At 46.2% G+C, this 22,114-nt stretch overlaps 1 protein-coding gene across 1 annotated transcript in view; it reads left to right on the top strand.

Moving 5' to 3' along the window:
- The window catches only part of LCK (LCK proto-oncogene, Src family tyrosine kinase), a 28,923-nt gene extending 10,168 nt beyond the window's left edge, over positions 1-18,755 (top strand). Inside the window, exons 2-13 of the mRNA XM_036744766.1 lie at positions 1,212-1,321; positions 1,632-1,713; positions 2,010-2,100; positions 2,250-2,348; positions 3,662-3,765; positions 4,977-5,126; positions 5,643-5,795; positions 6,152-6,331; positions 8,424-8,500; positions 8,640-8,793; positions 9,326-9,457; positions 17,933-18,755. Of these exons, the coding sequence (XP_036600661.1) occupies positions 1,217-1,321; positions 1,632-1,713; positions 2,010-2,100; positions 2,250-2,348; positions 3,662-3,765; positions 4,977-5,126; positions 5,643-5,795; positions 6,152-6,331; positions 8,424-8,500; positions 8,640-8,793; positions 9,326-9,457; positions 17,933-18,135 (1,530 nt within the window). The 5' untranslated portion in view covers positions 1,212-1,216 and the 3' untranslated portion in view covers positions 18,136-18,755. The remainder of the gene's footprint in view (positions 1-1,211; positions 1,322-1,631; positions 1,714-2,009; positions 2,101-2,249; positions 2,349-3,661; positions 3,766-4,976; positions 5,127-5,642; positions 5,796-6,151; positions 6,332-8,423; positions 8,501-8,639; positions 8,794-9,325; positions 9,458-17,932) is intronic.
- The last annotated feature ends 3,359 nt before the right edge of the window (positions 18,756-22,114 follow it).

Raw genomic sequence — 22,114 nt, 5'->3', positions numbered from 1 at the left:
TTGCATATTCTAATTCCTTCACTTTCTTTTTCTTGTCTTATTGGTATAGCTAGCGTTTCTAGAACACTGAATCATCGTGGTGATGAGGGGCATCCTTGCTGCCCTCTGATCTCATTGGGAAGGCTTCTGGCTTATCCCCATTACAGATAATGATTGCTGATGGTTTTAGATAGCTAATGCTGCTTATCGTTTTAAGGAAAGCTCCATTTATTCCTTCTGGGATGTCCTAAAGAGGAAATTCCTGATCTGTACAAATTGGACTAGATACCCTGGGAGGGACTTCAGATGTCTGAGATTCTGTGGTTTAGTGATGGTTCTCCTTTTCCCTCCTGGGCCTCAGGCAGGTTCCCACTCTTCTCTGGTTTCAGGATCAATGAGTTCCCCCTGCCTTCTTTCTGACTCCATAAAATTAGTCACCTAGGATGACTTTTTAGACCCACTACCCTTCAGTAATTACAAGAGCTCATATTTCCATAGTGTTTTCTCGTAACAGCTCTAAAAAGCATAAATGCAAATATTAATCGCCCCATTTAACAGATGAGAAAACTGAAGTTCAGAGAGTAGTGACTTGCTTAGGGTCACATAGCTGGTAAATGGCAGAGCTGGGAGTTAAACCCAAGTTGGCTCTGATCTTAGGGCTGTTTGTACCGTTCTCTTGCCTTCCGCCCCCCACCCTAGGCCTGGCTCAAGGGGGAAAGCCACCTGTGCAGGAAGGAGGCTTTCTAGCTTTATTTTCTACCCTTATAGACAAGACCCCACCTCCCCCAAATGAACCCTCTGAGGTTCATCTGAAGGTGTGACTGGCCCCTAGGCCTCTTCCCTGAGATGGGGGCTCCTACGGCTTGGATCCCTCTTCTACTGGGAGTAGGGGGAGAGGATCTTGGGAGCTCAAGACTGGGGGCTTGGGGGAAGGGCAGGGGATGGCAGGAAGCAGGAGAATGACAGAGGTGTTGATGGCAGTTTGCTGGTCCCAGGTGGGAGGGTGGAGCCTGGGCAAGGTGGAGGGGATGGGGAGGAGGGATCCGACATAAAAATGAAATAGGTCAGGGGGCCCCAGAGTACTTCCTGGCTTTGCCCAGTACTTGTATTGGAGCCGGGCAATCTGGGCTCCCTGTGACTGGACAGCAACATTTAATGGTGATATGGAAATATGACCTACTCTCCTCTCGCCCCACCCCTTCTCCCCTTCTCCCTCTCCCTTACTCCCACAGGGACCATGGGCTGCTCCTGCAGCTCCAGCCTCGATGAGGACTGGATGGAAAATATTGATGTGTGCGAACGATGCCACTACCCTATTGTACCATTGGATGCCAAGGGCACGGTGAGAGCCCTAAGCCTGCAGGAGGCTCAGGAGAGAGCAGGAAACCCCCCTGAAACTTTAAGTGACCTCCGAGATCAGTTAGTTCCTCATTCTCCAGAGAAATACATGGAAACTCAGAAAAGGGAAGGGATTTTCCCAAGATTTCACAGGGGCAGGGTGGGAACTAGCACTCAGATCTCCTTATTCCCAGTTTGGGCTGCCCTTTCGAAGGAAGGGGAGGCTGGGTGGGGAGCCGGGGAGTAGGGGATGGGAATCTCTCCCCTCCCCCCCCCCCCACCAAGCTTGACCTGCCTGATTGTCTGTTTCTCAGCTCCCAATGAGGAATGGTTCTGACGTGCGGGATCCTTTGGTCACCTATGAGGGTTTAAACCCACCTGCGTCTCCGTTACAAGGTAACTTACATCATAGCTAGGGCTCCTTGGTATGTGTGGAGGGAAGAGGATCAGGAGATCGGACATGGGTAACCCAGATACTTTTAACTCATTCAGAGACAGACTCTACTATACCCTCTCAGCTTACCTGGTCTGCTCTCTCCAGATCTTGATTCGTTTAACAGGATGCCTCTTTTTCAATCCCTCTTCTCTCAGGGGTTTCTAGTACCCCTTAATCTGGCTTTGACTGTCACCTACTATCTAACTTGGGGCACATACCTACCTCTGTTGCTAACCTACGGATCTGACCTTCACAGATAACCTGGTCATCGCCCTGCACAGTTATAAGCCCTCCCATGATGGGGACCTGGGCTTTGAGAAGGGGGAGCAGCTGAAGATCCTGGAACAGTGAGTCTTTCCGAGCCCCTCCAGCCAGGGAGAGGTCAGAGGCCTGGATCTCCAATGACCCAGGGGCCCAGGCTGGGGGTGAAGTCAGATCTTGGTACATAGCGCTTGAAACAGTGTGTAAAAATTAATGGGGCTCCTTCCATCCACAGGAATGGAGAGTGGTGGAAGGCACAGTCCCTGACCACTGGCCAGGAGGGCTACATTCCCTTCAACTTTGTGGCCAAAGCGAACAGCCTGGAGCCTGAGCCGTGAGTACCAGGTGGGGAGGGATGGGGAAGGGACGGAGTCACACAGGGAGATTAGAGGGAAACAGAAACTTTCAAGCATCCATAGCCCCAAGTCTCTGCCAGTCCACATCAGCTCTGAAGGGCACTTCTCAGGTCTGAGCTTTTGGATTCAAGGCTTTCCCCTTTCTAAACCTTCCCTGAGCCCAGAGCCCCCAATCCAGATCACTCAAGCCCTGTAATGATCCTGGCCCCTGACCTTTCTTGCCTCCCTGGATCACAGAGCTGGAAGAGATTTTAAAGGGCTTCTAATCCAACCCTTTCTTTTTACAGAGAAGCATTCTAAGGCCTGGAATGGTTAAGTGACTTGTTCATAGCCACATAGGTCATGCTGGGATGGGATTGGAACCCAGAACCCCTAATCCCAATTCCAGTATTCTTCCCAGATCCCAATTACCTTCTTCTGCCAATGCCACCATCATTGGATAACTAAATCCAGCTTCACTCCCTCTGTCCCTTCTCCCTTCTGACCAGACCACTTTTCTAGGGTTTATTGGCCAGGAAAAAAATGTAAGTACATAGGGAAATAACCAGAACAGGCCTTCTAGATGCCCAGAGTGGAGGTAACAGAAGACTGTCGGAAATCAAGGAATGGCACAGAACCTCAGCAATTCTAACTTAATTAAATTCGGTAGACGTTTATTAAATGCTTACTAGGTGTCAGAAACTATGCAAGATCCTAAGAATTCAAAGAAAAACAAAGCAGTCCCTGCCCCCAAGAGCTTAAGTTGTACTTCAAATGAGTGCTGGATTTAGATACAGATTCTAGCTGTCACTTTACCAACTAGATCATTTTCTCTTTAATATTTTATCCCCCCAATTACATTTAAAAACAATTTTAACCTTTTTTCAAGTTTTGAGTTCCAAATTCTCTCCCTCCCTTCTTTTGCTTCCCTGCCCAATAGAGAAGGCAAACAATTTGACATAGATGATACATGTGTCAACTAGATGACTTTGGACAAGTCCCTTCTCTTTGGCGTTTATGTTCTCTCCTCTGTAAAACAAGTAGGTTGGATTAGATGATCTCTGAGGTCCCTTCCAGCTCCAATAGTCCAGCAAACTTGATCTTATCAGCTTGGCCCTTCAGCTGTTGACTTCAGCAGACTGGAGGTGACTGTGCACTGTTTTCTACCCTAACTCACAGCTCACTGCCAAAGTTCCCGGGATGATGACATTTTCTGGCCATTACAAAGGGAGAAATATGGGGAGATCCTGGTGTGGGAGGGAAGACTCTTTTGAGAACTATGGGGGAGAGACTTGACTGGGCTTTGGTACAGTTGGTTTTTCAAGGACCTGAGCCGGAAGGATGCTGAGAGACAACTTTTGGCCCCTGGGAACACCCATGGATCCTTCCTGATCCGAGAGAGTGAGACCACTGCAGGTGAGAGGATTAGGGGACCTCAGCAGAAGAGGAAAAAGAAGACTGAGGAGTCAGAGATGTAGGATAAGAAAGTACGGTGGGGTTCAGACCTGAATCACAGAATCCCAACCTCCCAGAATCAGATGGTTCCTCAGTGGACCTCTTAATCAGTTCATACCTGGAAAGGAATGCTCACTCTAATATACCCGATATGCCCAAAGGCACCTCAGCCTATATTTGAAGACTCCCAAAGAGGGTGAAGCTACCACCTCCAGAGATGGAGCACATTTCACTTTTATTGTTGTTTTTCAGTTGTGGGGTTTTCTTGGCAGAGATACTGGAGTGGTTTGCCATTTCCTTTTCCAGCCCATTTTACAGATGAGGAAACTGAGGCAAACAGGGTTAAGTGACTTGCCCAGGGTCACACAGCTAGTAAGTGTCTGAGGCCAGATTTGAACTCAAGAAGAAGAGTCTTCCTGACTCCAGGCCCAGTGCTCTATCCACTGTCCATTTTACTTTGGGACAGCTATGATCATCAGGAAAGTTTTCCTAAATTTTTCTCTTTGTAACTTTCACCCATTGTTCCTGGTTCTGCCTTGTGAAGGCAAATGAAACAAATCTAATCCCGTCCCCAAATGACAGTCATTTGTATACTTGAACATAGCTCTCAGGTCCCTCCTGAGCCTTCCCTAGGCTAAATATGCTGAATTTCTTCATCAGAGCTATGCCAGGGACTCAAGGCCCTTCACTATCCTGATTGGTCACCCTCCAAATTTTTAACATCCTTCCCAAGATGTGGTATCCAGAACTAAACACAGTACCTTAGATATAGTCTGATGAGGACAGAGCACAGAAAGAAAACCACCTCCTTATTCTCTAAATGTAGCTTAAGATCATATTGGCTTTTCCAGCTTCCATAGCATACCATTGACTTATTGAACTTGTATTCCACTAAAACCCCCAGATCTTTTTCAGACAAACTGTTATTTGATCATGTTTTCTCCATCTTGTACTTATGAAATTGATTTTTTGGACCCAAGTGTGAGATTTTATATTTAACTCTATTGAATTTCATCTAATTAGATTTAGCCCAGTGCTCTGAACTATAAAGATCTTCTTGGACCATCTAGTGTGTTAGTCATCCTTTCCAGCTTTGTGCGATCTGTTTGGGGTTGGGGGTGGGAGGAGGAATGTGAATGTCTCCTGACTTTGACTGTCACCATTCCTTACAGGCTCCTTCTCTCTGTCTGTTCGGGACTTTGACCAGAACCAGGGGGAGGTGGTGAAACATTACAAGATCCGCAACCTGGATAATGGCGGCTTCTACATTTCCCCCCGAATCACCTTTCCTAATCTGCATGAACTGGTCCAGCATTATTCCAGTGAGCCCTGGCCTCAAGCCCAAGTTCTCCAGCCCCCAACCCATTTAGATCCTTAGCCTGAGATCTCCAGTCCCAGTCTAAGGGATCCCTCAGTTCCACACTCCCAACTCATCCAGAGCCCCTTCCCCAAATTCCTAGCCAAAATCCCCAATGCATCCTCAGCTTCTCTAAACTCACCAAGGCAGGGTCCTCTGCCCCGAGCCCTTAATTACAGTGCCCCCACCAAATGACTATCACCTAGCCTCTCCAAATACCATACTCACTTCCATTCCTAACCTTTTAGCTTCTGTCAGACCTCATCCTCAAATCCTTTAGACCCACAACTGTACCTCAGGGGCCCAAATCAATCCCCCCCAAACCTCCCTCCATCTAACCCCTCTTGGAGTTATTATCCTGTGACAAACACAAAGGAAGAGGTTTTTCCACAGTCCTCACCCCTATACCCCATCCCCTTGGGGAGGGAGGTGTTGTGTGCCCAGGGCTTCCCTTCACCCAAGCACCCCTTTGGGCCCACAGAAGTCTCAGATGGGCTATGCACTCAACTGAGCCGACCCTGCCAGACCCAAAAGCCACAGAAGCCCTGGTGGGAAGATGAATGGGAGGTTCCTCGAGAGACGCTGAAGCTGGTGGAAAGGCTGGGAGCTGGCCAGTTTGGGGAGGTCTGGATGGGTAAGTGAGGGCTGGCCCGATGGAACAAGGCCCAGAGAGAGATGCCCTGTCCTGCCTCTTGGGTTCCGCAACTCCAAGGGCTCCCTATTATTCTGCCTCAGTTTCCTTGAGTGAGCAAATACACGTACAGAATCTGCAGAGTATTTAAAGTACAAATCAGTGCCAGCTGTAATTACTAAGGAACAGAGTGGAGGCCCAGGGTTGTGCATCTCAACTGTTTGCCTGTGGCAGGATAGGAGCAGCTGCCAGGAGAAAGATGAGGGAATGATTTCCCTCCTCTTCCTTCTCCCAACAAATACGCAGACATACAGGCACTAAGGTGGAGGTGCCTGGGAATCACTTCTCCCCTACCACAGGGTACTACAACGGGCATACCAAGGTAGCAGTGAAAAGCCTGAAAGCCGGCAGCATGTCCCCTGATGCCTTCCTGGCCGAGGCCAACCTGATGAAACAGTTGCAGCACCAGCGGCTGGTACGCCTTTATGCCGTGGTCACACAGGAGCCCATCTACATCATCACTGAATACATGGAGAATGGTAGGTGCCATGGTGGTACTCGCTATCCCTTCACCCAACATACTCTAGCACTCTGGAGCTGCCCCCTCTTACCCAGGGTCACACCTCTCAGAGTTTCCAGGGCCCCACTCAGTTTCTCCTACCCATGGGACAGGAAGCAATCTCAGATCCCCAGAGCCTCATGCTTAGAATCTCAAAAGCAGAAGGGATCCCTTAGGGTATCTAGCCTAACCCAAAACTAAATCTTCTCTGCATCATCCTTGGCAAGTAGTTGTCTTGGCTTAATCTGCTGATTACCTCTGCTGCTGAGGAACTGAGGAACCCACAAAAACCCCTTGGTAGTGACAATGGCCAAACAGCTCAAGCCAGAGCCTGCAGAGAAATAGGGAAGAAATGGGGAGTAGGGACAAACTATTCTTTCAGGACATGCCATTAGAGGTTCTCCAAAGGGTCTCTTACTCTAGGGGAGACACAAAAGTCTAGAAAGGGAGGAGGTCACAGAGCACGGGTGACAGATCTAAACATAGCCACAGAGCCTTGGTCAACAGCACCAAGCTTGGGCCTCAGGCCCCACTCAGGTCTTGGCTCAGACCCAAAGAGCTCTCTTCCTGTCCTTGGGTAATTCCCCTTTCCAGTGGGAGGAGTAGGAACATACTGCCCTCCCCTTCTACTCAGTAACTGCAAAATAATCCGACTTGGAAAAAAGAAAATGTGACCCTCTGAGCCAAGGTTGGGGATCCTAACGGTAGGCTAGTAAAGGTGTACTAAAGTAGAAAGAGCCCTGGGCTGCGTCAAGGGACCTGGGTTTTAGGTTCGGTTCAGTTACTGAAGCCCTCTTTGGCAATGGACAAGCCATCACTTTAAGATCCTTTCTAGCTCTGAAGGTTTCCCTACCTGCAAAGTGAAGCGATAACCCTAGATAATCTCTAAGGTCCTGACAGCCTATATTCCAAGGCCCCCCCAGCTCTGAGATTCTGTATTTCAAGGTCACTCACAACTCTGATAGTCTATGTTCTGTAGACTAAGGTCTTCTCCAATTCTGACATTCTGTGTTCTGTGCTCTAAGGTCCCTCCTACCTCTGACAGTATAAAATCCTGTCTAGCTCTGACATCCTTTATATTCCAAGGTCCACCCTCAGCTCTGATATCATATGTTGCTGTTCAGTCATGTTCAGTGACCCCATGTGAGGTTTTCTCGGCAAAGTTACTGGAGTGGTTTGCCATTTCCATTTCCGGCTCATTTTACAGATGAGAAAACCGAGATAAAGTTAGTGACTTGCTCAGGGTCACACGGCTAGTGTCTGAGGTTGTATTTGAACTCAGGAAGTTGAGTCTTCCTGACTCCGTGCCTGGCGCTCTATGCACCATGGCACCACCTAGCTGTCCTTGATATTATACGTTCTGAAATTATTTCAAAGGTTTCTCCTACCAGCTCTGACGTTCTGGGTGCTAAAGATCTGTCTAGCTTTGATATCCATTTTCTAAGTTCCCTCCCAGTTCTGGGATTCTGTCTGCTATTTTCTATGCTCCTTTCCACCTTTAATATTGATTTTATACCCATTTTAACTTGGACATTCTTGTGTTCCAAGACCCTTGCTTCCAGGACCCCTCTCTAGCTCTGACATTCTTTACTCTCTGCTTTCTAAGATGTCTTCCAAAGCTGCAATTATATGCTCTGAGGTCTTTTCTAGCTCTAATCATCTGTATCCTAAGCCCCACCCTCCAATTTTGAGATCCTGATTCTAAAGGGTGGCACTGAGGAATAGGTGCCTGTGCTTACAGTGGCCCAAACACACTGCCCCCTCTCCCCAACCCATGGGGAACCTGAATGTGGTTCCTCTGGACTCCAGATCTCCCTATCATCTCTGTCTATCTTTTTCTGAGATCTTCCTCTCTACTCCTTAAGCTCCTGAGACCCAGTTCAGACACTAGACTTAATATGGGGGTATTTTGGTGGCTTTCTGCTGAGATGGAGGAAATTGTGGGGAATGTAAGGGTAGAGTAGTTGGTGGTGGGTCAGAATTCTGATAGAGACTGAAGTTCCTTCCCCTAGAAGAGTTTCCCCCATAAGTTAGGGTCAGTTCTACCCTCAGCTGAGTACTCTGACCCACAGGGAGCCTGGTAGACTTCCTCAAAACCACAACAGGGGTCAAGCTAACCATCCACAAATTGCTGGATATGGCTGCACAGGTGAGATTGGGACAGGGTCTGTGGGGGTAGGGGAGAAGAGGTGGGATGTTAAGTGGCTTGGGAATGGACCTTGGGAAAGGGACAGGGATGGAAGGGACCCCAGACTGCTGACCTTTCCCCTCCTTCGCTGAGTCCTCAGATTGCCGAGGGCATGGCCTTCATTGAAGAGAGGAATTACATCCACCGGGACCTTAGGGCAGCCAACATCCTGGTATCAGACACACTGAGCTGTAAGATTGCTGACTTTGGGTTGGCCCGGCTAATTGAGGACAATGAGTACACGGCTAGGGAAGGTGAGTGTATATGCGGTGGGAGAAGGTGGGAATGGCATGAGAGGGAAAGTTAGAGGGCCAAATGACTGGAGGACACAGGTCAAGGGACAAGAGGGACACACAACAGGGGACCTTGTGACTGGAGGAGAATCAGAGTGGACATGGATTGGAGAAAGAGGATGACAAAACTGCCTCATGACTGGAAATGGGATAAGGGGGCATATCTGGGGAGGACATAGCCCTGAGAGGGGTGTCACATCTCAATGTAGCTGGAGGACATATAGCCGGATGACCTATGACTGGAGGAGGAATACGGGGAAAGAGCTAATGGGAAGAAAAATTTGGGGGCAAGAGAACATACAACTGGGAAGTGAACCATAGCTAGGGACAAATAAAGCTCAGTAGGGATGGGTGTGGGGCACAAAAATGTAGGAAAGCCACAGCTAAGGAACCTCCACCTGTTGGTGGGGAAAAGGATGAATAATAGAACCATTGAAGGAGTGGGGAAGGAAATCTGTGGGATTCCATGGACCCAGATAATTCTTCATTTCAGGAGCAAAATTTCCCATCAAGTGGACAGCTCCTGAGGCCATCAACTATGGGACATTTACCATCAAGTCAGATGTCTGGTCTTTTGGCATCCTGCTCACAGAAATCGTCACCTATGGGAGGATCCCCTACCCAGGTCAGAGTCAGCATCCAATAGGGACCTGGGGGGAGGAAATAACTTGAATGAGGATCCTTCATACTCATGAGAGGGAGGCTTGAATGTTTGAAAGATCCCCTCTCTCCTTAGAGCTGGCTTATAGGTGAGGCCCTTGGGGTGGCAGGGGAGGTGACCCGACCCAGCAACCCCACTGGCTCCAGCACCACAGTAAGAATCAAGGCTGTGTAGAGGAGGACAAGGAGCCAAGCATTATGCTGAGAGTTAGAAGAAAAGCATAGTGAGTCTAAAACTCAACTCTACCACTTAATAGTTGTGTGAATTTGGGGGAGTCATTTAACTCCCTAAACGGAAAGGGAATAAACATTTGTTAAGCACCTACTATGTGTCAGGCCTTATAAAGCTAAACTGTGTAAATGTTATCTTATTTGATCCTGACAACAACCCTGAGAGATAAGTGCTGTTGTGATCCCCCTTGTACAGTCGAAGAAACTGAGGCAGACAGCAGTTAAGTGTGATCAGAATCACACAGCTAGTAAATGCCTGGGGCCAGATTTGAACTTCTAGATACTTCCAGCACTTAGCACAGTGCCTGGCACACAGTAGGCTCTTAATAGATGTTTACTGACTGGTTAACCCCAGACCTAGTGCTCCATCTGCTGAGCCACCTGGCCCTCTTTGGACTGAGCATAGAGGGTATGAATGGGAGTAACAGGAAATAAGGCTGGGAGGGGCAGCTAGGTGGTACAGTGGATAGAGAACTGACTGTGGAGTAGTGAAGGACCTGAGTTCAAATTTGATCTCAAAACACTTACTAGTGGTGTGACCCTGGACAAGTCACTTACCCTGATTGCCAACCTCCCCCCACCTCCATGCCCCCAAGAAAGGCTATAAGGCTGAAAGTTGTAGAGAGCTAGATTATGGAGGGTCTTAAAAGCCTCTGAAATGCTAGGCTGAGGAGGTTAGGAAGCTACAGAAGCACTTTGGTAGAGTAACACCTTTGGACCTGTGCCTTAGAAAGATGATTTTAGCAGCTGTGTGAAGGATGGCTAGGCAAGGGAAGAGACTGATGAGTTAGAGTCTATTGCAAATACCCATTTACACAATACTGTGTAAATGGAATCAATCAGCAAATATTTACTAAAACTGTCCCAGGCACTGGGATACAAATACAGAAATGAGAAGTTCCTGTCCTTGATAAGCTGACATTCTACCGAAGGGATAGAACAAGTTCACATGCAAGTAAATATACAAGATATATTCAAAATAAATAAAAAGGGTCTGGGTATGGGACTGAAGCCTGGGGCAATTAGGAAAAGCTCTGGTGGGAGATGGGAGCCTTGAAGAGAGTCAGGGACTATAATCAAAGGCAGGAGAGTGGGGGGCGTTGCAGGGGGGAGGGAGAGGAAAAGGATTCCAGGCCTGGGGATGGTCTATCTATGCAAAGTCATAAGGCAGGAGATGGGATGTAGGATATGGGGAAGTGTAGGTGGGCCAGTCTGGCCAGAGCCTAGAATATTTGAGGGGAACTCATGTGCAGTCACCCTAGACAGGTAGGCAAGGTCATAAAGGATTTTAATCGTCAAGCAGAGGCATTTGTATTTCCTCCTAGTGGTGATAGGGAGCCATTGATGTTCCTTGAGCGGGAGGAATGATATGGTTAGATTTGTGCTTTAGAAGATCCTTTGGCATGTGTGGAGGTTGGAGTGAAGCAGATAGGAGTTTTCTTCTCCTTTGTGGTTTTCTCTAATCTGGATGAATTTGAAATCAAACTGTGGGGGAAACCCCAGGGAAGTTAGCTCTCCGCACAAGAGCCCCGCAACTCCCTACTGGATCATCTAGTCCTCATCTTCAGAAACTAAAGGTGGGGAGACCAGTTAAGAGGTTATTGTAATAATTCAGGCAAGAGATGACATAAAGCCTGAACTGGGGTGGTTGTGGTGTGAACGGAGATAAGGGGATGAGCATAACAGATCTCTTGGACGTAAAAATAAGATTTGGCAGATGATTAGATATGGGAGAGGGGAGGATGAGCGAGTGAAAAGCTGTAAAGAAGACCTCCTAGGTTGTGGTGGTGGGTGATTAGAAAGATATCGGTGTCCTCCATGCCTCTCACTTGGGCCGTCACAATAGACTGCTAACTGGTCTCCCTGTCTCCACTCTCTTGCTGCTTTAATCCATCTCCTTTTTGTTGTTAAGCCTTTTTTCAGTCATGTCCAAGTCTCCCTAACCCCATTTGGGGTTTTCTTGGCAGAGATACTGGAGTGATTTGCCATTTCTATCTCCAGCTCATTTTACAGATGAGGAAACTGAGTCAAACAGGGTTAAATGACTCGCTCAGGGTCACACAGCTAGTGTCTGAAGCCAGATTTGAACTGATGAAGATGAGTCTTCCTGATTCCAAGCATAGTGCTCTATCCACTGTGCCAACTAGCTGCCCATAATCCATTCTCTGCACAGCCACAAAATGATTTTCCTAAAGCAAAGCTCAGGTCTGACCATACCAGCCATATCATACCTACCCACCTCAATAAACATCAAGGACTCTCTGTTGCCTCTAGGATCGTATATGAACTCCTCTGCTTGACATTTTAATCTCTTCACAGCCTGGCTTGGTCCCACCTTTCCGGCCTTCTTACATATTACCTCCCTCCATACATTCTTCTCCATGCAACCATAGTGACTTGCTGTACCATGCACTTGTGTGCACACAGACACACACAGACACATTCACACCCACACCCACAGACACAGACACCCACAGAAATAGACACACACACACACACACACACACACACACACACACACTGCTCCATCTCTCATCCTTTGCATTCACTTGAAACTGTTCTCTCCAAAGTTACCAACGACCTCTTAATTAGCAGATCCAATGGCCTTTTCTCAATCCTCATTCTCCTCAATTCCTCTCCAGCCTTTGATGCTGTTGATCCTTGAAGGCTTTAATCATCTTCTCCTCCTTGATACTCTCTTTTCTCCAGGTTTGTGGGACGCTGCTCTCTCCTAGCTCTTTTCCTACTTATCCGAATGCTTCTTCTCCATTTCCTTTGCTGCATCTTCAGCTAGGTCACTTCTGATAACTGTAGGTGTCCCTCACGGTTCTGTCCTGCACCTTCTTCTATCCTCTATCTACACTACTTCACTTGGTGATCTCATCAGCTCCCATAGAGTCAATTATCATCAGTATGTTGATGATTATCAAATCCTCTTATCCAGCCCTAATCTCTCTGCTGACCTCCAGTCTCACATCTCCAACTGCCTACTAGCCATCTTGAGTTGGATATCTACTAGACATTTTAAACTCAACATGTCCTAAACTTTATCTTTCCTCCTAAATCTTCCCCACACTCCCAATTTTCCTAATACTCTTGTAGAGGGAAACATCCTCCCAGTCTCCCAACCTAGTGTCATCCTCCACTCCTCATTATCTCCCCCCTCCCCCCAATCTGTTGCCAAGGGCTGTTGATTTCACCTTTCAACATCTTTTGAATATGCCCTCTTCTTCTTTGGTACTGCTGCTATCCCAGAGCAAGCTCTCACCTCCTCACCCTCAGATTCTTACAATAGCCAGCTGGTGGATCTGACTCCCACAAGTCCCTCCCCACTCCAGTCCATCATCCATTCAAAAGGCAAAGTAATTTTCCCTTATAAAGTTCAGTTCTCCCTCCTCTCCATCACCCTTCTACTCAATAAACTCCAGTGGTTCTCTGTCACCACCAGGATCAAATATGAAATCCTATGTGGTATTCAAAGCCCTTCATAACTCATCCTCCCTGTCTTTCTAGTCTTCTTACATCTTACACCACTCTCATATACTCTTCAACCCAGTGATATTGGCTTCCTTGACATTCCAGGAATAAGACACTCCATCTCTGGACTCCAGGTGTTTTCTCTGACTGTCCCCCATGCTTGGACTGTTCCTCCTCTTCATCTCTGCCTCCTTGCTCCCTTTAAATCCCAACTAAAACCCAATCTTCCATAGGAAACCTTTCCCAACCCTTTTTAATTATTTCCTGTGGATCCTGTTTGGTTTTGGTTGTTGTCCTTCCTTCTTGAAGAGGTCCAAAATTATATCACTATGCTAGAGTCAAGTTTCAATGTGTCTGTGTGACTGATCAGATCAACATGAACTCAGAATTTTCTACCACAGGTGGAGCTCAAATAGTCTGTGTGAACATTTGGGGTGGATGCTTTAAACTTATGCATCCTGAGTTTCCTTTGAGCTGTTCCAATTCTGTTTTGCTCATAGAGCACACAACCTTCTCCGATGTGGGAACACCATGCTGAGTGGTCCTGTGCCAGTGTCTCCCATGTCTCACAATCAATTCCATAGTTCTTAAGAGAGACCTTGAGAGTGTCCTTGTATTGCTTCTTCTGACCACCATGTGAACACTTCCCCTGTGTAGGTTCTCCATAGAACAGTCTTTTTGGCAAGCGTAGGTTTTGCATTCGAAGAACGTGGCCAGCCTATGGGAGTTGCACTCTCTGAAGCAAAAGACATCACCCATAGATCCTGTATATAGCTTGTTTATACATAGTTGTTTACCTCTTGTCTCCCCGGTTAGACTGAGTTCTTTGAGAGCAGGGACTGTCTTTTGCCTTCTTTTTATCTATATAAATTAGCACAGTGCCTAGCACATAGTAGGCACTTAGTGACTGACTGCCTTTGCAATGGCTCCCCAGCTCCTGGAATACACTTTCCTCTCTCTTAGCCTCTGCCTCTGGGCATCCTTGGTTTCCTTCAAGACTCAGCTCAAGCACCACCTTCTAAAGGAAGCCTTCCCTGATTCCTGTCCCTGCCTCCCCTGCAAAAAATGCAAAACAGCTCCTAGTACCCTCCCTCCCATAGCTACCATATATATTTTGCATACACTTGTACATGTACAGATAGTCTGCTTTATTAGAATGTAAACTCCTCAAGGTTATGGAATGTTTTGATCAATCAATAAACATTTATTAAGTGCCTACTATGTGCTAAGGGCTGAGGATACAAAAAAAAAAGGCAAAAGACAGTCCCTACTCTCAAGGACCTCACAATCTAATGGGAGTGAGACAATATGTGTGTATAAACAAGCTAGGTGCAAGATAAATAGGAAATAATTAACAGAGGGAAGGCACTAGAATTAAGAAGGTTTGGAAAGGCTTCCTGTAGAAGATGGCATTTTAGTTGGGACTTCAGGGGAGCCAGGATGCAGAGATAAGGAGGAAGAGAATTCTAAGAATGGAGGACAGCCAGAAATAATCCTCTGAGTTCAGAGATGGAGTACCTTGTTCCTGGAATAGCCAGGAGGTCAGTGTCACTGAATCAAAAAGTCTATGTTGGGGAGTAAGGTGTAAGAAGACTGGAAAGGTAGGGGAAGGCTAGGTTATGAAGGGCTTTGAATGCCAACTAGAATTTTATATTTGATCCTGGTGCTGATAGAAAACCACTGGAATTTATTGTAGGGGCAGGGGTAGGGGTGGGGTGGAAACCTACAATTTAGAAAAATGACTGTAGTGGCTCAATGGAGGGTGGATTGGGGTGGGGAAGAGTCTTGAGGCAGGAAAAACCCACCAGCAGGTTTTTGCAATAATTGAGGCTTGAGGTAATGAGAGCCTGCACCAGAGAGGAGGCAGTGTTAGATAAGAGGAAGGGGTGTGTTCAAGAGATGTTGCAAAGGTGAAAGCAGTGGGCCTTGGCAACAGATTGGCTATGGGAGGTGAGAGATACTACTACTAGTTAACTACTAGTTTGGGAAATTAAGAGGATGGTGTTGCCCTCTAACAGTAATAGGGAAGGTAGGACGGGGGAAGAGGTAAAGATGATGAGCTCTGTTTAGGACACGAGTTTAAAATGGTACATCTAGATGTAAAGGTCTAGCAAGCAGCTCAGGAAACAGATGAGGTTGGATATTGAGATTTGTGGGTCTTATGCAGAGAGGTGACAGTGAGAGCTGAAGGGATCACAGAGAATGAATGAATGAAAACGAATGTACAGGGTGTTCCTAAAGTCTGGACACATAGGCAAAAATGCATATTTTCAAGAAATGAAATGAATGAAAATTTCAAGTCTATTTAATTGGAATATTAACAAATAATATCTTTAATATGATTTCCATCATTTGTGATGCAAAGATTGATGCACTTTGCAAGATTCACGTGAACTCGATGCAATAACTCCACATTGCCATCAATTTCAGCACATTCACTCTTTACGTGTTCAATCGAGTGTGTTGCATCTGTGATTTTCATTGAGTATGCCTTTTCCTTTAGTATACCCCAGAAAAAGAAGTCAAGGGGGCTAAGGTCTGTTAATATTCCAAATATTTCAAAATATGCATTTTTGCCTATGTGTCCAGACTTTAGGGACACCCTGTATTGGTCAGAAAGTACACAGCCCTGCCCTCTGCCGGGAGAGGAAGGTAGGGACGGAAAGGCAGAGTGGAAAATGGATCAAGACTTAGAAAGGGATTTGAGAAATATTGCCAAGTTGCATAAGGAGGATGGGTTGAAGGAAAAGAAAGAATTAAGAATATTTTGGGATTTCAAGTCTTTCTGACTTGGGAAGGTTAGCAGGGACATCCAGATGTAGGGAAGTTAGGAAGAAAGGCGAGGGAATGCTATGAATTCCTTAAGGTTCAGATGGGGCCAAGTAGGACAGTCTAATTTCTCTTCCCTCTTCAAGGCAGCTAGGTGGCCCAGTGGCTAGAGCCTGGAGTCAGGGAAGACCCACGTTCAAATTTAGCCTCCGATACTTACTAGTTGTGTGACCCTGGGCAACACACTTAACATCTGTTTGTCTCAATTTCCTGTACTATAAAACAGGGATAATAATAGTACCCACCTTGAAGGATTATTGTTGTGAGGACCACATAAGAAAATGTTTGTAAATCGCTTAGCGTGGTACCTGACACACAGTAGGCTCTATAGAAATGATTATTCCCTTCACCTTCCTTGTGATCAACCTTTGGCTCCTCAGACACCTGGAGACTTCTACCACACTCTCCTCAAGTGTTCTCCAGGCTAAATATTCCTACTCCCTTCCAATGTTGGGACAAAGACTGGGAAAGATTCCATTTCATTATGACTGCAACTTTGTGAATTGTAGTCACCATGAGCCACGTCCACTAGGGGTCACCCTCTCTGCTCTCAACGGAGCCCCAGGAATGTCTGTGTCCTTAAAACTTTTAGTCAGGAGGGGAAACCAGGACTCCCCCACCCCATTATATCCGTGGGGAACAGAATCACGAGGTCCTTCACCTCTGGGGCTCACTGTGGCGCACAGTAGGTGCTATATAAATTCTTATTCTCTTCCTTCCCCCTTCTAATCCAGTTAAATCTGAAATCAATCTGGGAAAAACTCTAGGAAAGTCAGCCCTGGGCATTAGAGTTCCCCAGCTCCCTACTGGATCATCCAGTCCTCATCTCTGTATTCAGAGAGGCAGCTAGGTGGTACAGCCGATGGAATTCGAGACTTGGGGTCAGGAAGATACCAGTTTAGATTCTGCCATGGACATTTAATAGTCATGGACCCCTAGTCAAGTCACTTAACTTTGAAGAGGCTTTGCTTTTCTTACCCATAAAATAAATGGGCTTGACTTGATTGTCTCTAAGGTATCTCGTCCTCTTCCGCTCCCCCCATCTCAAAATCCAAGATCCTATCTCGAGAATCGAGCAGTTCTTGCCCAGCCTAGGGTACTCTGATCCTCCTCTTCCTCCCTCTACCCCCTCCCTAAGAGCCGCACCAAAATCTCTGCCTCCCTCACTCTAAAGTAATCAACCCAGTTTCTGCTGAAATCTTGACTCTCTGACTCTCTAATCTAGGCTGGCCAAAGGATTTCTGGAGGCCCAGAGGATATAACTATGGCTCAGGTCATCCTCAGGCCCCAAGGCTGTTCTCCAACAGAGCTAATAGGTCTCACTGGCCCTTTAAGAAGTGATGCAGCAGGCGGGAGGTTGTGCTTAATCCCATCATTTCAGCTTTCTGATCGGACCTCCAGGCTAGAATGCCACCTCTTTTTCCATGGTCACACCTCTTTCTAGTATAGGGGTGGGGGTGGGGTCCAGAAGGGAAACATTTTACAAGCCTAGAACCACTTCTTAGAGCCATTTCAACAGAATTAAGGCCCAACCCATACTTTAGGCTAATCCAGCTGGACTCGAGGGACAAAGTCCTCTTTCAGTTCTGGGGTGTGGTCCTGGGAATGGGTGGGGGAGTTAAACATGGTGGGGGGCGGGGGAGGAGGAGGAGAAGTAATCAGAAGGGTGATGGATGAGTCCTTCTTGGAGACTTTGTAGAGGGTGACAATGAGAAAAGAGGAATTTGTTCTAGATGGCTCCATAATCTTCTTTAGGCCTTGGGGAGGACTGGGTTAGATGCTCTCTAAGGTCCTTGGAGACTGACCTCCTGAACCTCCGTTCTATATACTATGCAGCCCCCTCATCGCTGCCCCCCCCCAGTCACCTGACCTGATCACTTGCTTTCTGCCCCCAAATGACTAGGAATGACCAACCCTGAGGTGATTCAGAACCTGGAGCAGGGCTATCGGATGGTGAGGCCTGACAACTGCCCAGAAGAGCTGTACAAATTGATGATGCTGTGTTGGAAGGAGAGGCCTGAGGATCGGCCCACCTTTGACTACCTGAGGAGTGTCTTAGAGGACTTCTTCACTGCCACAGAGGGCCAGTACCAGCCCCAGCCATGACCTTCCTAGTTTGGTCTCTCCCATCCCAGTCCCTGGCCTACCTCCCCAACTTTACTCTTGCCTCCTAAATGGCCCCACTCAGATTAAGCCAGAAAAGAATCTGGCAGAAGACAGGGGACATCCTGCCCGAGGCTACCCTCTCCCATCAGGATAGCATGGGGCTCCAACATCTCCGCCATCATGCTTGTGACTCTGTAACCTGCCAGGGAAGGAAGACAGAAGAAGACTTGGCATCTGGCTCATCCTTTGTGTGCCCCTCCCCCAACATTTGGTCTCCCAGACTGATCTCCCCACCTCTGTCCTCCCCCTGATTTCCCAGGGCCAGAGGAGAAGCCTGGACTTTGCCTCAGCCCTTTGACTCTTGTCTATGTCCACCTAGACCGGATTCTCTGTCTCAGTTCCCACAAAATTCACATTCTTAGCAGCCTCTTGAGAGTAAGGATTGTTCTACATTTCTGTAACTCTCTCAGACCCTACCCTGCACATCGAAGATGTCCAATAAATGTTAGCTAAGATTGGTGACTCTCTCTACCCACCACCACCTCTCCACCCCAAGGTAGACCCACAGAACTTATCCCTGGGCTGTGAGGGAACGAAGTGCAGAAAAAGGTGGTAGGATAAAGTGGGAGCAGCAAGGTGGCACAGTAGATAGAGTCAGGAGGACCTGAGTTCAAATCCAGCCTCGGACATATTTTCTATCTCTGTGACCCTAGGCAAGTCACTTAACTCAATTTTCTCATCTGTAAAAGGAGTTGGAGAAGGAAATGCAAACTACTTCAGTTTCTTTGCCAAGAAAATCCCTACAAATGGGGTCACAAAAAGTTAGATATGACTAAAATTATGGGTAGGATAGAGGGAAGGGTAGAAATATGATCCTGAGAGTTTCTGGAGATGCATCCCTGCACCAAGAAACTTACTGGCTATGTGATTTTTAGGTAAGTCCTCTCTCTGAGTCTCAGTTTTCTCATCTTTAAAATGGGGATAATCTTGCACTACCACCTCAAAGGTTTGAATTGGAGAAAGTGATTTGAGAGCTTTAGAGCATTATAGAAGATTCAAGTATTTTTAACTATGTAGTTCCACCAAAAGGTGTTTGCCCTTTGAGAGCCCCTGACAACCCCTAGGAGGCAAGATCAGGAGCCTGGCCAGGAAGTGGCAAGAAGTTCCACAGCCCCCACTACAGATGAGTCTCTTGGACAATGGTGTTCCTGTCCTGAGAAAATCTTCCATCCTGAACCCTTGATCTCATCCAGGAGTAATGATAATAGCTTATTTTTATAGCACTTTAGGTCTCAGAGCAATAATAATAATAACTAAATTTATATATTGATTTAAGATTTGCAAAATAATTAACGTGTTATCTAAGTCAATCCTGGCAATTTTACAGATGAGGAAACTGAGGCTCAGAGGGGTAAGTGCATCAGGATTTGAATTCATGTCTTCATGGCTCCGAGTCCAACACTATCCACTGGGCCACCAAGTTGCCATTAAAAACAAGACCAAAAAAACCCCACCAACTTTAGACTTTGAATGTCACAAAGCAATTTCTTCCCAATACTGGGCTTCTTGTAGTTGTTGTGGTTCTTCTTTGTCCTATGTTCTCAAAGAGGACCATGACATCAGGGAGGTGATGCTACAACATGTAAATGAATTGGATTTAAGTGAAATCACCAGCCTCACTTTCTCCTCCAGAGCCATCAGGGTCCGGTGGCAAGATATAAATCAGGATAGCTGCAAATATCTGGAATCCCTGCTAATGGAAAGACTGAGATGGGTGACTTGCTTGAGAGCAAGAGTTCTGAGCTGTAGTGGGTTCAAATCAGTTTGGGTGTCCACACTAAGTCCAGCACCCATTTAGGGATCTCATGGGAGCCAGGAGGCTTGGCTTGCTAGGCCACTCAGTGGATAGATCCTGGAGTCAGCAAGCTGAATTTAAATCTGACCTCAGACACTCAGAGAAAGACGCTTAAATGCTGGCTGCCTGAATTTCCTGAACTGTAAAGTGGAGATAATTATAGTGCCTACTTCTATGGTTGTAGTGAGTTTAGCACAGTGCCTGGCAAATAGTAGGTGCTTAATAAATGCCTGTTCTTCCCTCTGCCTCTGTCTTCCCTTTTCTGAGTCTTAATTTCCACATCTATAAAATAGGGACCTCAAAGGCCATTTAGTCCAAGCCTCATTTTACAGGTGAGGAAACTGACACCTAAGGTGCCTAAGATTGCTCCTGTTAAGTAAGTAACACAGCTTGGATTTGAACCTAGGTTCTTTGACTTCAGAGCCAGGGCTTTTCCATTGTATCATTTATTATGAGACTCAAGTGAGATTGTTTTGATAAAATGCTTGGAAAAGTTTAAAGCCCTACATGTCAGTTATTATGAATCTGTTATTAGCTAGTCCAGCTCCTAATTTTTCAAATAGGGAAACTGAGAGGTAGAGAGGGATAATAACTTCCCCAAGGACAATTGGCTAAGTCGTTAGTACCGCCAGAATTTGAATGCAGGGCCCTGCTTGAGTTCATCAGCTGCACATAATAGGTACTTAATGTTGAATGAAATTAGATCCTCATATAATAATCAGTAGCTGGGCTAGTCAATTAACCTTTTGGTATCCCCTCAGACCGACCTTTCCCCTGTCTTCCCAGACTTCCCTTTCCCGGGCAATTTTCTGACTATAATTTGGTAGAGGGAGTTATCTTACTGGCCACGCCTTACTTAGATGAAATCACAGGTCTGGGGGTAAAAAAGAAAGAAAAAAAGGAAGGAAGGAAGGAAGAAAAGCCACAAGGAAGTCATAGACAAGACAATCCCAGCATGCATCAAAATACTTATAGTAGCATATTTGGGAGTAGCAAAGAACAGGAAACAAAACAGATGGGGAATGGCTGATTGGTCTTTATTTTAAAATATTTTTTTCCAATTACACATAAAAACAAATTTTAATATTCATTTGTTAAAAATTTTGAGTTCCTAATTCTCTCCCTCCTCTCTTTCCTCTTTGAGAAGGCAAGCAATTTGATATCTGTTATACATGTGCAGTCATGCAAAACATGTCCTTATTAGCCATGTTGTGAAAGAATTGATCTTTGAAAGTAAGGGAGTATTCCTGTGCTCTAAGAAACAACCAGTATGATGAATACAGAGAAACATTAAAAGACTTACATGAACTAGTGCAGAGTGAAATAAACAGGGCCAAGAAAAACAATTTACACAGTGACAATAACAATGTAAACAGAAAGAACAACCACAAGACCATCAAAAGTAACTGTTGCAGAATTGCAAAGAACAATCATGCCTCTAAAAGAAGAGATGAGAAGACATCCTGTCCTGCACCTTTGCAGAGAGGTAGAAAGTCTGTGGTGTTGAATTTGACATGTATTTTCGAAATTTTTTTTCAATGCATTGACTGGTTTTGCTGATTTCCTCACTTCTTTTCCTTTTCCTTTTCTCTTTAAAGATATTATTTTCTTGTTTTAGGAAGGGAATAGGATGGAACTCTAGGAGAAATTTAGGTGATGTAAAAACAAAAGATGTCAAAGCAATTTTTATTTTAAAAAATGAAACAAAAAAAGCAGCTCCATGAGACACGTAGTGAGGCATTTTTCTTTCCATTTTACGGATGAGATGAAGAAAATTGTGGCCAAAGGTGGGGAAGTGACTTTTCTCCAGTCACAGGATTTGGAGCTGGAAAGGGGTGGGGTGGTCTTTAGTACGATCCCATTTTACAGAGGAGGAAACTGAGGGTCAGAGATTTTCTCAAGATCACAAAACATGCAAGTAGTCTACACAGGATTCGAACCTTCCATCCACAAACTCAGAGTGAGAACTTCCCTCCACGAAACTACAAAGCCCTCTTCAAAGTCACCCCTCCCTCCCGAGTGAGCGGAGCAGCCCCCCGCCTTGAACCCAGGTTTCCTGACCGCCAAGGCAACTTCAAAGAAAGCGCCAATGCCAGGTCGCCCCTCCGCAGTCCCCCAACTTCA

Source organism: Trichosurus vulpecula, chromosome 2 (genome assembly GCF_011100635.1).
Source record: "Trichosurus vulpecula isolate mTriVul1 chromosome 2, mTriVul1.pri, whole genome shotgun sequence".
Taxonomy (NCBI): Eukaryota; Metazoa; Chordata; class Mammalia; order Diprotodontia; family Phalangeridae; genus Trichosurus; species Trichosurus vulpecula.
This window is presented reverse-complemented; position numbering and strand designations above follow the sequence as displayed.